This window comes from Trichomycterus rosablanca, chromosome 2, assembly GCF_030014385.1.
Source record: "Trichomycterus rosablanca isolate fTriRos1 chromosome 2, fTriRos1.hap1, whole genome shotgun sequence".
Classification (NCBI taxonomy): domain Eukaryota; kingdom Metazoa; phylum Chordata; class Actinopteri; order Siluriformes; family Trichomycteridae; genus Trichomycterus; species Trichomycterus rosablanca.
The window spans coordinates 12,893,050-12,909,896 of record NC_085989.1 but is presented as its reverse complement, the minus strand read 5'-3'; the positions used below and the strand labels follow the sequence as shown (position 1 = coordinate 12,909,896).

The 16,847-nt window shown below is 39.0% G+C and overlaps 1 protein-coding gene across 2 annotated transcripts in view; it reads right to left on the bottom strand.

Moving 5' to 3' along the window:
- sdha (succinate dehydrogenase complex, subunit A, flavoprotein (Fp)) overlaps positions 1 to 14,793 on the bottom strand; it is a 37,878-nt gene extending 23,085 nt beyond the window's left edge. Inside the window, exons 1-2 of one of the 2 annotated variants that reach the window (XM_063011488.1) lie at positions 14,661 to 14,793; positions 11,682 to 11,762 (exon numbers count right to left, since the gene is read on the bottom strand). In XM_063011488.1, the coding sequence (XP_062867558.1) occupies positions 11,682 to 11,762; positions 14,661 to 14,717 (138 nt within the window). In that variant the 5' untranslated portion in view covers positions 14,718 to 14,793. Of the gene's footprint in view, positions 1 to 9,429; positions 9,636 to 11,681; positions 11,763 to 14,660 lie in introns of those variants that run through there. The other variant, XM_063011479.1, reaches the window with a different exon arrangement.
- Positions 14,794 to 16,847: the final 2,054 nt, after the last annotated feature.

The window sequence follows — 16,847 nt, the reverse complement described above, 5'->3', positions numbered from 1 at the left end:
TCTCTGGAACACCCTCCCAATCCATATCCGTACTATCGATTGTTTCTCTACTTTTAAATCCCAACTTAAAACTCACCTCTTCAAGCTAGCCTACTACTAATCTTTCAAACTTGATTGGTACTACTACCCCAATATTTGTTTAATAGTGATTACATTTGACTGTTTAGAGATTGTATTGATTTTATTGTATTTATCTTTATTGATTTTTCTATTAGATTTTAATGGTTTATTGATGTCTGTTACTTTCTTGCTTTTGTAAGGTGTCCTTGAGTGTTTTGAAAGGCGCCATAAATAAAATGGATTATTATTTTTATTATTATTGTCATGCTGGAAGACCCAGCCACGTTCCATCTTCAATGCTCTCACTGATGGAAGGAGGTTTTGGCTTAAAATCTCACGATACATGGCCCCGTTCATTCTTCCCTTAACACGGATCAGTCGTCCTGTCCCCTTTGCAGAAAAACTGCCCCAAAGCATGATGTTTCCACCCCCATGCTTCACAGTAGGTATGGTGTTCTTGGGTTTTTCTTCTTCCTCCAAACACGACTAGATGAGTTTTTACCAAAAAGTTCCATTTTGGTTTCATCTGACCACATGATATTCTCCCAATCCTCTTCTGGATCATCCATATGCTCTCTGGCAAACTTCAGACGGGCCTGGACATGTACTGGCTTGGACATGTACTGGCTTAAGCAGGGGGACACGCCTGGCACTGCAGGATTTGAGTCCCTCTCGGCGTAGTGTGTTACTGATGGTAGCCTTTTTACTTTGGTCCCAGCTCTCTGCAGGTCATTCATCAGGTCCCTCCGTGTAGTTCTGGGATTTTTGCTCACCGTTCTCATGATCATTTTGACCCCACGGGATGAGATCTTGACCCCAAGGGAGATTATCAATGGTCTTGTATGTCTTCCATTTTCTTACAATTGCTCCCACAGTTGATTTATTCACACCAACCTGCTTGCCTATTGTAGATTTACTCTTCCCAGCCTGGTGCAGGTGTACAATTTTCTTCCTGGTGTCCTTCGACAGCTCTTTGGTCTTGGCCATGGTTGAGTTTGGAGTCTGACTGTTTGAGGCTGTGGACAGGTCTCTTTTATACAGACAACGAGGTCAAACAGGTGCCATTAATACAGGTAACGAGTGGAGGACAGGAGAGCTTCTTAAAGAAGTTACAGGTCTGTGAGAGCCAGAAATTTTGCTTGTTTGTGGGTGACCAAATACTTATTTTTCACCATAATTTACAAATACTGTAAATTCTTTAAAAATCGTACAATGTGATTTCCTGGATTTTTTTTTCTCATTTTGTCTCTCATAGTTGAAGTGTACCTATGATGAAAATTACAGACCTCTCTCATCTTTCTAAGTAGGAGAAACTGCACAATCAGTGGCTGACTAAATACTTTTTGACCCCACTGTACACTGCCTGGCCAAAAAAAAGGTCACCACCTGAATTTAACTAAGCAAATAGGTAAGAGCCTCCCATTGGATAATTACTGCATGGGTGATTATGTTTCAGCTGGCAACAAGTTATTTAACCCTAACTGATGCAGTGAGTAGCTTCTCATTTGTTAAACAACCATGTAGGGATGTCCCAATCCGATCTCAAAGATCGGAATCGGGCCCAATCAAGGCTTTTTTTTTTTTTTAACTGATCTGTATCGGCTTTACTATGCCCGATCCTAAGCCGATCCTTCGTTTACGTCAGCGGTCAAACAGGTGTCGTAAACTGAGAGTCCAACAGTGAAGTGTAATGTCTGCAATGTGAGCATTTCACGAGGCGGTAGTAGCAGAGCTGCGTTCATTACTGTAGAATTGTACTATTTATATGGTGTGTGAGTCAAGGATCACACCGGTTTACAAAACAATATCTTTTAATCCGAGTATGAAAACTTCAGGACCATAACATACAGCTTTTACCAGTTTACGTGTTACAAGACTGAATGACGTCTCAGTATCAAGCACTCCGATTGGCTTAGTAGTGATGCACTTGCTTAATAAAGAAATAAATACACGGTATATTCACAAATTGTCAGGAGCATAACACTTTATTATGCTGCCTTCAAGTCCTCCTCGGAAGTTCCTACTTACGAGTTTGGAGGTCGTAATTACGACATGATGTGCGTTCAAGTGGTTTTTGGTCGGGTAAAAATAGACTATTGCTATTCTTCATCAGAACAAGTGCACGTTGTGTACAAAATGTATACAAGCTTAAGCTTTACATTTAACATGCAAAACTACCGCTAATTAGCTCAAACTTTTACCATTTACTGTAGGGACAGCATCCATACAGGCAGTCGCCATGACGTTTTGTTAATGACACGGCCCCACATCGGAAACTCGGGGTTTATTGAAAAATCCGAGTTTTCCCACTGGTAAATACGACATTGAGTTGCCGTTCACGTGCCCCCATCTCGTAAATACGATATTTCCGACACGACTTGAAGGCAGCATTACCTTCTTCTGTTACGGTACCGAATAGCGGACAGCTAGAGTCATCGCGTTAGCCAAGCACGCTATTCCATGCACTATGGAAGCCCCAAAGGGTCAAAACACACTCACTTCACGTAGAAACGTCCATCAAACCATAGAAAAGTTTGTTACAGTTACAACATGCATAGAAGTACGGTGGCTCAGAAGAAACAAACCAGATGTCATTTAACCAAACGATCTACAATTACTACCAATTTCTGGTTGCCCGGCTGTGGCCCAGCGTCCAGTCTCTGATTCCAGAAGCGCGCACCAGCAGAACGAGCGTCACCATAGCAACAGTGCGACGCGAGCCGTTGGAAAAGAGGACTAATCGTTCGTTCGTGTGAGGTAAATAAACGTTTAATCTTTAAAAATGGAAACTGTTAGGTAATGATATCTAGTGAGTTTCAGGTTAACTGGTAGTCTGAACTGAAACACTTCAGGTAACGTTAGCTAAAAGGCTAAACAGTTTCTAGCATTAGACAACAGCTGCAAAATAATTGAAGCTTATTGAATACTGTGGATAACGTTAACTTAAAAGCTACAATAAACAACAAGAACAACAACAATAATAATAATAATAATAATGACAACAAAACAATAATAATAGTAATAACAACAATAATAATAACAATAGTAATAACAACAAAACAACAATAATAACAACTAAACAACAATAATAACAATAATAATAACAACAAAACAACAATAATAATAATACAATAATAAGCAACAGACGACCTACCATCTCTGACTGTACATCCACAAGGTGGACCAACAAAGCAGGTGTGTATAATAAGAGTGGACAGTAAGTGGACTCATTGTTTAAAAAGTCCAGCAACACTGCTGTGTGTGATCCTTTTAAACCAGCGCAAGACACACTAACACACCACCACCACACGGCCGTGTCACTGCAGTGCTGAGTCCACCACCCATAATACTTGCTCTGAGGTGGTCCTGTGGAGGTCCTGACTATTGAAGAATAAGGTAAAAGGGGGCTAACAAAGTATGCAGAGTAACTGATGGATGACAGTGGAAGTGTAGAGCTACAAAACGCACCTATATGGTTAGTGGAGCTGATAGAAAACGAGTATACATACAAGGAGGTGGGTTTTAATGTTGTGGCTGATCGGTGTATTATTTGGTATTGTACTTAGTTACATTTGTAAAAGACCATGGCAGTCTTTTCAGTGACTTTTGCAACTGTTCTCTTTGTGTGACTGAATAACTGGAACACAATTATTTGTCCAAAAACTTCTTTTTATAGAAAGTTATTTTAAAAGTTAATTGTATGACAGTTAACTTAACTGAAGTGTCTGTACTTCTTTATATTATTTCTATTACGGGAAACTTTTTCTTTCTCACTACTAAAAATACTTTTTACTAAAATACTTGTTAGTATACTTGTTACACTTGAGTTTTCTCTGACATTGCAGTAAACATGTACAGCAAGTAGAAATTTGCTAATTTGTTGGCCTGTAAAAGATCAACACTATGCACCATGCAACATGTTAATAAACTCAGACATGAATGTGAATTAGACAAACACTGAGCTGAAATAAATGGTTGACTTCCATATGGTAGATGGGGCTATTAGATGTACAGAACAACATAAACAGAATGTCCTGTCTCTAAATAGCTAAATGAATAAACTAAAAATACAGAATGTAAATTGCACAGATTTTCTATTTCAGGTTATTTACTGCAATAATCTAGCAGACTTACTAAAACTTAATAATAGGCTTTCAGTCTGTTAATCCCTATCCGAACCCCTATACTTCTGCAGGTGCAGTGAGAGAATGAATTCTGCAGCAAAGCAGTCATAGTACATATTATGTATAGTACTTTTATGTATGTATAGGATAGTATTAATATTAATATATATATATATATATATATATATATATATATATATATATATATATATATATATATATATATATATATATATACAGTGTATCACAAAAGTGAGTACACCCCTCACATTTCTGCAGATATTTAAGTATATCTTTTCATGGGACAACACTGACAAAATGACACTTTGACACAATGAAAAGTAGTCTGTGTGCAGCTTATATAACAGTGTAAATTTATTCTTCCCTCAAAATAACTCAATATACAGCCATTAATGTCTAAACCACCGGCAACAAAAGTGAGTACACCCCTTAGTGAAAGTTCCTGAAGTGTCAATATTTTGTGTGGCCACCATTATTTCCCAGAACTGCCTTAACTCTCCTGGGCATGGAGTTTACCAGAGCTTCACAGGTTGCCACTGGAATGCTTTTCCACTCCTCCATAACGACATCATGGAGCTGGCGGATATTCGAGACTTTGCGCTCCTCCACCTTCCGCTTGAGGATGCCCCAAAGATGTTCTATTGGGTTTAGGTCTGGAGACATGCTTGGCCAGTCCATCAGCTTTACCCTCAGCCTCTTCAATAAAGCAGTGGTCGTCTTAGAGGTGTGTTTGGGGTCATTATCATGCTGGAACACTGCCCTGCGACCCAGTTTCCGGAGGGAGGGGATCATGCTCTGCTTCAGTATTTCACAGTACATATTGGAGTTCATGTGTCCCTCAATGAAATGTAACTCCCCAACACCTGCTGCACTCATGCAGCCCCAGACCATGGCATTCCCACCACCATGCTTGACTGTAGGCATGACACACTTATCTTTCTACTCCTCACCTGATTGCCGCCACACATGCTTGAGACCATCTGAACCAAACAAATTAATCTTGGTCTCATCAGACCATAGGACATGGTTCCAGTAATCCATTTCCTTTGTTGACATGTCTTCAGCAAACTGTTTGCGGGCTTTCTTGTGTAGAGACTTCAGAAGAGGCTTCCTTCTGGGGTGACAGCCATGCAGACCAATTTGATGTAGTGTGCGGCGTATGGTCTGAGCACTGACAGGCTGACCCCCCACCTTTTCAATCTCTGCAGCAATGCTGACAGCACTCCTGCGCCTATCTTTCAAAGACAGCAGTTGGATGTGACGCTGAGCACGTGCACTCAGCTTCTTTGGACGACCAACGCGAGGTCTGTTTTGAGTGGACCCTGCTCTTTTAAAACGCTGGATGATCTTGGCCACTGTGCTGCAGCTTAGTTTCAGGGTGTTGGCAATCTTCTTGTAGCCTTGGCCATCTTCATGTAGCGCAACAATTCGTCTTTTAAGATCCTCAGAGAGTTCTTTGCCATGAGGTGCCATGTTGGAACTTTCAGTGACCAGTATGAGAGAGTGTGAGAGCTGTACTACTAAATTGAACACACCTGCTCCCTATGCACACCTGAGACCTAGTAACACTAACAAATCACATGACATTTTGGAGGGAAAATGACAAGCAGTGCTCAATTTGGACATTTAGGGGTGTAGTCTCTTAGGGGTGTACTCACTTTTGTTGCCGGTGGTTTAGACATTAATGGCTGTATATTGAGTTATTTTGAGGGAAGAATACATTTACACTGTTATATAAGCTGCACACAGACTACTTTTCATTGTGTCAAAGTGTCATTTTGTCAGTGTTGTCCCATGAAAAGATATACTTAAATATCTGCAGAAATGTGAGGGGTGTACTCACTTTTGTGATACACTGTATATACAGTGTATCACAAAAGTGAGTACACCCCTCACATTTCTGCAAATATTTCATTATATCTTTTCATGGATCAACACTATAGACATGAAACTTGGATATAACTTAGAGTAGTCAGTGTACAGCTTGTATAGCAGTGTAGATTTACTGTCTTCTGAAAATAACTCAACACACAGCCATTAATGTCTAAATAGCTGGCAACATAAGTGAGTACACCCCACAGTGAACATGTCCAAATTGTGCCCAAATGTGTCGTTGTCCCTCCCTGGTGTCATGTGTCAAGGTCCCAGGTGTAAATGGGGAGCAGGGCTGTTAAATTTGGTGTTTTGGGTACAATTCTCTCATACTGGCCACTGGATATTCAACATGGCACCTCATGGCAAAGAACTCTCTGAGGATGTGAGAAATAGAATTGTTGCTCTCCACAAAGATGGCCTGGGCTATAAGAAGATTGCTAACACCCTGAAACTGAGCTACAGCATGGTGGCCAAGGTCATACAGCGGTTTTCCAGGACAGGTTCCACTCGGAACAGGCTTCGCCAGGGTCGACCAAAGAAGTTGAGTCCACGTGTTCGGCGTCATATCCAGAGGTTGGCTTTAAAAAATAGACACATGAGTGCTGCCAGCATTGCTGCAGAGGTTGAAGACGTGGGAGGTCAGCCTGTCAGTGCTCAGACCATACGCCGCACACTGCATCAACTCGGTCTGCATGGTCGTCATCCCAGAAGGAAGCTGACGCACAAGAAAGCCCGCAAACAGTTTGCTGAAGACAAGCAGTCCAAGAACATGGATTACTGGAATGCCCTGTGGTCTGACGAGACCAAGATAAACTTGTTTGGCTCAGATGGTGTCCAGCATGTGTGGCGGTGCCCTGGTGAGAAGTACCAAGACAACTGTATCTTGCCTACAGTCAAGCATGGTGGTGGTAGCATCATGGTCTTGGGCTGCATGAGTGTTGCTGGCACTGGGGAGCTGCAGTTCATTGAGGGAAACATGAATTCCAACATGTACTGTGACATTCTGAAACAGAGCATGATCCCCTCCCTTCGAAAACTGGGCCTCATGGCAGTTTTCCAACAGGATAACGACCCCAAACACAACCTCCAAGATGACAACTGCCTTGCTGAGGAAGCTGAAGGTAAAGGTGATGGACTAAACCCAATTGAGCACCTGTGGCGCATCCTCAAGTGGAAGGTGGAGGAGTTCAAGGTGTCTAACATCCACCAGCTCCGTGATGTCATCATGGAGGAGTGGAAGAGGATTCCAGTAGCAACCTGTGCAGCTCTGGTGAATTCCATGCCCAGGAGGGTTAAGGCAGTGCTGGATAATAATGGTGGTCACACAAAATATTGACACTTTGGGCACAATTTGGACATGTTCACTGTGGGGTGTACTCACTTATGTTGCCAGCCATTTAGACATTAATGGCTGTGTGTTGAGTTCTTTTCAGAAGACAGTAAATCTACACTGCTATACAAGCTGTACACTGACTACTCTAAGTTATATCCAAGTTTCATGTCTATAGTGTCGTCCCATGAAAAGATATAATAAAATATTTGCAGAAATGTGAGGGGTGTACTCACTTTTGTGATACACTGTATATATACAGTGTATCACAAAAGTGAGTACACCCCTCACATTTCTGCAGATATTTAAGTATATCTTTTCATGGGACAACACTGACAAAATGACACTTTGACACAATGAAAAGTAGTCTGTGTGCAGCTTATATAACAGTGTAAATTTATTATTCCCTCAAAATAACTCAATATACAGCCATTAATGTCTAAACCACCGGCAACAAAAGTGAGTACACCCCTAAGAGACTACACCCCTAAATGTCCAAATTGAGCACTGCTTGTCATTTTCCCTCCAAAATGTCATGTGACTTGTTAGTGTTACTAGGTCTCAGGTGTGCATAGGGAGCAGGTGTGTTCAATTTAGTAGTACAGCTCTCACACTCTCTAATACTGGTCACTGAAAGTTCCAACATGGCACCTCATGGCAAAGAACTCTCTGAGGATCTTAAAAGACGAATTGTTGCGCTACATGAAGATGGCCAAGGCTACAAGAAGATTGCCAACACCCTGAAACTGAGCTGCAGCACAGTGGCCAAGATCATCCAGCGTTTTAAAAGAGCAGGGTCCACTCAGAACAGACCTCGCGTTGGTCGTCCAAAGAAGCTGAGTGCACGTGCTCAGCGTCACATCCAACTGCTGTCTTTGAAAGATAGGCGCAGGAGTGCTGTCAGCATTGCTGCAGAGATTGAAAAGGTGGGGGGTCAGCCTGTCAGTGCTCAGACCATACGCCGCACACTACATCAAATTGGTCTGCATGGCTGTCACCCCAGAAGGAAGCCTCTTCTGAAGTCTCTACACAAGAAAGCCCGCAAACAGTTTGCTGAAGACATGTCAACAAAGGACATGGATTACTGGAACCATGTCCTATGGTCTGATGAGACCAAGATTAATTTGTTTGGTTCAGATGGTCTCAAGCATGTGTGGCGGCAATCAGGTGAGGAGTACAAAGATAAGTGTGTCATGCCTACAGTCAAGCATGGTGGTGGGAATGCCATGGTCTGGGGCTGCATGAGTGCAGCAGGTGTTGGGGAGTTACATTTCATTGAGGGACACATGAACTCCAATATGTACTGTGAAATACTGAAGCAGAGCATGATCCCCTCCCTCCGGAAACTGGGTCGCAGGGCAGTGTTCCAGCATGATAATGACCCCAAACACACCTCTAAGACGACCACTGCTTTATTGAAGAGGCTGAGGGTAAAGGTGATGGACTGGCCAAGCATGTCTCCAGACCTAAACCCAATAGAACATCTTTGGGGCATCCTCAAGCGGAAGGTGGAGGAGCGCAAAGTCTCGAATATCCGCCAGCTCCGTGATGTCGTCATGGAGGAGTGGAAAAGCATTCCAGTGGCAACCTGTGAAGCTCTGGTAAACTCCATGCCCAGGAGAGTTAAGGCAGTTCTGGGAAATAATGGTGGCCACACAAAATATTGACACTTCAGGAACTTTCACTAAGGGGTGTACTCACTTTTGTTGCCGGTGGTTTAGACATTAATGGCTGTATATTGAGTTATTTTGAGGGAAGAATAAATTTACATTGTTATATAAGCTGCACACAGACTACTTTTCATTGTGTCAAAGTGTCATTTTGTCAGTGTTGTCCCATGAAAAGATATACTTAAATATCTGCAGAAATGTGAGGGGTGTACTCACTTTTGTGATACACTGTATATATAGTTAAAAAGGTGTGTCCAGTGTGGTATCCAGAGAATGCCACCCGGTCATTGCTTTTTCTAATTAAGTTTTTGTGGTGGAAGTGTATGTTCGTACTCTTTTGCTTGCTTACCTGCTGTCTTTCGTCGGCACGGTGACTAAGTGGGTAGCACTGTCGCCTCACAGCAAGAAGGTCCTGGGTTCGATCCCCAGGTGGGTCAGTCCGGGTCCTTTCTGTGTGGAGTTTGCATGTTCTCCCCGTGTCCACATGGGTTTCCTCCGGGTGCTCCGGTTTCCTCCCACAGTCCAAAGACATGCAAGTGAGGTGAATTGGAGATACTAAATTCTCCAAGACTGTGTTCGATTTACCCTTGTGAACTGATGAACCTTGTGTAATGAGTAACTACCGTCATGAATGTAACCAAAAGTGTAAAACATGACGTTAAAATCCTAATAAACAAACAATCAAACAAAACCTGCTGTCTGTCAGCTGGTCTACTTTTTTCTGCCAGAATGACTTTGAATCAGTGCATAATGTTGTATAGCTTGAGCTGTATAGTATAAATTTTTTCTGTTACTACTGCTGCTGATACTTGGTCTGTGTGTTTGGAGCTCGTCTGTGTATTTAACTGTTTGAGATGGGTATCTTTCTCTGATGAAGAGGAGTTCTTCAAGATAGGTGGATGGAGCTGGATGAAAGTTTTTAGGTCCAGGTTTAGGGCACTTAGGTGTGGTGGTGTTTAGATCTTATTCTGAATAGTTGTATGTTGTTTGGTTTTGTACTCTACAGTAAAGAGTATTTGGGGAGGGGGGGTGAAAGAGGCGGTGTAGGCTGGATTTTGTAGGTTGCTTCTATTTTAATTGCATATTGCAGGGTATGTTTTGTGATTGTTCCTGTGCCTCCATGTAAAGGTTTTGTATTAAGGAGGTCTGGAAGGCTTATTCTATAGATAATGAGCAGGTATGAATAAGCAGGTAATATTCTGCACCCTATTCGGTTAGCCAATATTTTCATTACATCCAATTTCTTGTGGCATTTTATTCAGAGCCTTGATATGAGGGGTGAATTAAATTTTGCTATGTAACAACTATGTACCTGGTTGTCTCTGTAATTTTAAAAAGAATATTCTCCAACAGAGGTTCTTGTTTGAGTTATTTATTAAGACTGTGCAACTGTTGTTGATTGACCAATGGTGGATTTTACTGATGCTGAGTTGTAACTGGCATTTACACTGGGCATGTGTTTCCCTCTGTATCCAATACACAATGCACACTGTGGTCATACTTTAGCTGTTGTTAACAATTCATTCCATAGATAAGTTTTCAGAGCTATGGGCCTGTAACTGCTTAGGACTTCAATGACAACTGAACTTCTCTCGAGGTAAAATCCTGAATAAAAGGCTCTGGAACTTTGTGATCAGGAGTGGCTGGTTTTACCAAAATTGCACCAAGAAGGAATAAAATGCCTCATTCAGGCGGTCACAAAGAAACCCAGACAAACATCTAGGGCCTCACTTACCATAGTTAAGGTCACTACACAATTACACTGGGCAAAAAAAGCATCCACAGGAAAGAAGCAAGGAGCAAACCACTGCTGACTAAAAAGAACACAAAGGCAAACTAGCCAAAAAGATCTAAATGAATCCCAAGACTTTTTGGATAATCTTCTGTGGACTTCTTGGAACACATGGTTTCTATTACATCTGGTGTAAACCAAACATTGAATTTCACAATAAGAACATCATGCCAACAGTCAAACATTATGGTGGTAGTGTGATGGTATGGGGCTACTTTGCCTTTGCAGGACCTGGACAACTTGTCATAAGTGATGAAACCATGAATTTTATAAGAAAATCCTAAAGGACAATGTTTGTCCAGTTTGCGACCTAAAGCTTAAGTTCAGTTATTGCAGCATGATTTGAAGAACACAAGCAGGTCCACTCCTGAATGCCTCAAAAGAGGCAAAATTAAGGTTTTGGAGTGAAAGGCCTCCATCATATCTAAAGTAAAACAGTTGTGCAAAGAGTAGCAGGACAACAGTTTTCTACAGTGATGTGGAAAAACTCACCTCAAGTTATCCTAAAGTTATCCAAAGTTATCCATTACTGTTATACTGTTCTGTTAATGCCAAAATGTTTTTAAAAGTTAGAAGAAATTAAAAAGGGGCAAATAGCTCTTCTGTAATTAGTTTTGATATTGCTTAGAATTTACAAACCAATAAAAATTTACATACTTACTCATACTAACACACATTTAGCTTATTTTAAAAGACAATCCAAATTGTTAATGCTTGTTGGTACCAGCTAATGACTTAATTTTATAACTAAATAGCCCTACAGTCAGTAACAAAGAAGAAAAGGATTTTAAAAAAGAGAAATAACTTACAGAATCTGAAACTTTAGCATCTCTTTTTCCATAAATGGAGAAATGAAGCTTACGTTTGCTGGTTGGACGAACTGCAGAGATCTACATAAACAGTTTATAAAAAAAAATTTGGTAAATAAAAAAATAAATATTGCATTGTAAAATCAAATAAATGGTTTCTTTAAATATCTAACTAGCATTTCGTCCCATTTAAGAAAACCAGATACATTCTTTAGACACATTTGAGGCAATTTCCAGTATGCAAAGAAATTATTTATACCAATACTCAAGCAAGAGTTTAAAAGAGTACGTTAAAAATGGGTAAACACTTGTTAGCCATTTAAAAAAAAAATTTTATTCAACCACTGTACATTCATTCACATATTCTCAAATATGCTGTTTCTTAAATAAATCTCGAAAACCAATTAGAAAACCAACCCTAAATATAAGTTGTTCTTTAATATATTAGAATTCTCCTTTCATTTTAACATACTATTAATTCTTTTTAATTTCACATTTATTTATTTATGCTGTTTTTTTCTTTATTTATTCAAAGCACTTTAAATTTTGTATGAAATGCACTATATAATTAATTTTTCTAACGTTGTCCAAGTGTCACAAGTAAACGCATTTACATCCGCATTTAACCCTTTGCATTGAACTCATATTCAGTTATCTATTTGTTTGTAAAAACAATTACAAATATTGTTTAAATACTTATTTAGAACAAACCAAAAATGTGTGCCGTTTTGCAGTTTGTGCACAGACTTAAGAGACTTGCCTCCACTTACAAGTGAACATCGCCACCTAATGATGATATACTGCCGCTTTGGGCTTTAAAGTTTGGGCCATGACACGTAAAGATTTTCCGGTGTGCACATGTCAAAATCCTACACGTTAATGTTTTCTATATACAGCGCCAAAAGATGGCGTCTATACACGCTAGAACAACGTCTTTATCTTTATATGTTATCACTTATTTACGTGTGAACACTTCATAATTAACGTGTCCAGACTAGACGTTTTTGGCCTTCCATATATTTCACTGTTCCTTTTCTTTCTAAAGTAACTGGCAAACTAATAAACCGCAGCCATGTTGTGCATGTAATTTAGTAATAAACGTGATGTTGTCATGTTTACATTGTGTTGTGCTGCTTGATTTAAGCTATGTACAAGTTAACGATCTGAATTCGCTTTCTGGAGAATTCAGTTCCCCCTGTTTCCCCTTTAACGCGCATGTGCAAAAATCATGACGTTTATTTTCTATCGCTTCGTTGAGCGTCGGTTTATTTGGAATATGTATTTATAGCGGTATGTTCTTTTCAAATGTCATGTTGTATGTTAGGTAGTTTGTGATTAAATACATACTTTAAAAGTATTGAGTGAACTACTGTCAGGGGTTTTATTGCTCCACCGCAGCAGGTTTTCACACTGCTGTCTTCAATCAACTAGAATTACCGTGTCAGATGTATTTGTAAATATATCCTAATACAGGACATGCTCTTATTCACACACTAGTTTGTTTCTTCTCGTTTTGTCACACAAGATAAAGTTTTGGTGCAGATACAAATAAACTATATCGCACAGAACAATAAGTAGTCTGTTATTATTTAAGGTTATTCATCTCAGCTGCACTACCATTTACTTTGAAAAATAGTTTCATTCATGGTGATCTCTCTTGTTCATTTAAACTTTACAAACTTCGGGGGGGGGGGGGGGGGGGGCAGATTTACCATTTACCTGGAGACCTGGGGAATATGGTTTGTGTGATATTTTTTTATTGCAAACTACAGTGGAACAATAAAACCCCTGACAGTAGTTCATTCAATACTTTAAAGTATGTATTTAATCACAAACTACCTAACATACAACATGAAATTTGAAAAGAACATACCGCTATAAATACATATTCCAAATAAACCGATGCTCAACGAAGCGAAAGAAAAAAAGTCATGATTTTAGCACATGAGCGTTAAAGGGGAAACAGAGGGAACTGAATTCTCCGTAACACCTGTTGCCGACCGCTTGCCAGTCGGATTGAGTTGTTGGGTAGTTCACACTTAGAGCCGAGTTTCGATCGCCGAGCGAAAATCTGGGCGAAAGTCGTGTAGTGTGAACTAGGCATTATCCTGCAAGACAAACTGTGATTGGTGGGGTAAACTTTATTCTCAAGTTCCTGCACAGGGCGTCACTCGCTACTCCCTACGCAGTTTAAAGGTTCCTTCGAACTGAACGCGTTTACTATCTAAGGTCTGAAATCTGACTTTAAAAATGTCCGAATTCCAAGTGCAGTCAACTTTAAAGCGAACTACTGGGATGTCTTTCCAGCCATCAGTGGTATACATATTCCTCTTTTTTGGCTACGCAGTACAGCACAATCTGTGCAAGTCTATACGTCATTTTCATTAAATATGCGTTAAGTCTTATGTATGTATTTTGTTATATTTCGTTTGTCAATGATTTTGTCTTTTCAAAAGTACATGCGAAAGACACCGAACTTTTATTTTTTAAAACAGCGTGTTCAATGTTACCGGAAGTGAAGTCCGCTATTGAGGCTACATTCACATTGCTTCGAAATATGACTTTCATTTTATAATCAGTTGACCTTGTGTTTATGTAACGATTCCGCATACACACACTCACGCATATTTTATATACACATTCTATACAAGTTCTTATTTGTATGCGTATGTAAACATCTATACATATACATATGTATGAATACATACGAATTCTTAAAGACGTTCGCCCCTGCACTGTCCTTTAGCCCTGCATGTTTATTTGTTAAACGCGAACTTATATTTTAACATATACATATATATATACTAACCTTATATATATCGCTTACAGGAACTAATGTAGTAACTCAGCTGTAAGCACTTAGCATGACATAAGGAGCACTTTCAGCTCCAACTAAAAACAATATTTGTAGAAGCTCGTTTTATCTTGGGTGATTTTTTTACCTAATTAATTACCTAATTTACGTTTTAAATTACTTACAGATTTTGGTAAGACGCCTTTTCTGAAGACACGAGAAAATGCAAGCAGCGAAGCCATGTTGTTTATGTCGTAATGTTCTCTGGGACTTTTTTTTTTTTTTTTTTTTAGCTCTGCCTGTCTTTCTGTCCCTACTGAAAGAGCAGCCGCTTCCAGTTTGGAGAAGTTAAAGTAACAGCCAAGCGGACACTTCCTTCACGTAGAATTCTGCCATTGGCTGTTACCGTGCAATCACACTAGACAGTGCTTTGAGAAGGAAATAGTACATCTCGTTAAAAGCTACGGAACTGATAAATATGGCAAGCCGTTTTAGTTTTTAATCCTTCAGGAATATCAGGAACTCAATTTTTGATATCAGGAATTAAATTCTTACTAGTAAAAATTTAATTTTCGATATCAATAATTAAATTCTTACTAGTAAAAAATGAATTCTTATTAGTAAAAATATGGCAAGCCGTTTTAGCTTTTAATCCTCCTTTTCTTGATATCAGGAATTCAATTTTTGATATCAAGAATTAAATTCTTACTAGTTAAAATTAAAATTTTGATATCAAGAATTACATTCTTGATATCAAAAAATACAATTCTTGATATCAAGAATTAATTTTTTTATATCAGGAATTTAATTTTTGATATCAAGAATTTCATTCTTACTAGTACAAAATGAATTCTTACTAGTAAAAATTTAATTTTTGATATCAAGAATTGAATTATTACATGTTCTAATGATAATTAGATGATTTGCATGTGGATTTAAAGGCGGGGCTAACTTGGGTTGTGCTTTTCTTAAAGAGACAACATCATGAACCACATGTACTGCAAGCCATTGTAAACAAAATAGTAAATGTTGTACATTACAGATTTATCAGCATACTCGAGCATTTACATTAAAAAAATAAACATGTTTGAAAACTGCAGACTGAAAATACATCTAACCCTTAAATCCATGCTCTATCGCGTAATCTACATATCAGTATTTGTTTCACCCTGTTCCCTTTCTTGACTATCGTGTCAATAAACAGAATGGACGGTTAAAGCTTTGTACTTGCTTATTTTATATTTATTAAATGTACAACAGTAACGAACTTTAACTATCACATGTATAAACACACTGCTACACCTTTGAAATCATGCACTTTAGTAAACATAAGCTGCTGCAGTTGTTGTGCAATACTTGTAAATACTTTGTACTTGTACTCTTTTTAGTTTCTCAGTTTGTTCTAAATTTTTATTACTTATCATAGTTTATTCTATATTATTCTATATTTTATTCTATTTTATTTCCTTCATGTCACACACACCGAGACCTGGGAAACTGTATTTCGTTCTATCATGTACGTGGTTGAATGACAATAAAGCTGAGTCTGAGTCTGAGTCAAAACCCCGCATACATGTGTGCGTCGCTCTAACTGTTCCGTACTGAAACATAAAACCGTCATACGTTCCATACATAAACACATACTGTTACAGTATTAAACCACATTTCTTTTGTAACGCAGACGTCTTAATAATGTATGGAATGACGTGTATGAAAGCTGTAAAATGTAACATCACTTCATTACTGCATCCCAACTCTCTCACATCTACACTGTACAAAGTCAACTACACTAATGACCAACTTTCTAATGGAGTTTCTCTGGTCCAACTTACAATGTACAACAGTCCAGTAGATGGCACTTGGAAACCAGAGACTGAACGGTCTACTAAATAAATACACATTTATTTGATTTCTCTATTAATGATGATTATTTTAGGGGAAAAAACAGATCTTAGATTTTTTAATAATTACATTTGATTTCCAATCACTTGCAATGTCTCTTTAAGTCAAAGCTCCTGATTCTCAGTGTTTCACATGACAGTGATTTATATACAGTGTAAGAGACGAAAATCACTGTCAGATGTGTGTAATGCCAGGTCTATGGTCAGTGTTATGGGAGTATGGTTGCCAGACACCTATGTAAGTCATCATACAGATGGCAACAACAAAGCGCTACAATAACCAAAACTAAAAAATATTAACTACTTTGGGATTAGCTAAACACTTTAAGCAAACATTAAGAAAATGTATTCAATTTAATACACTCCATTGTCATTTTATTTATCACTGTCATTTATCAAACTCACATTTCATTTCAGACTTGGCAACCCTGAATATTTGGAGACACGCCCACATGCAGTGATAATGAGCTA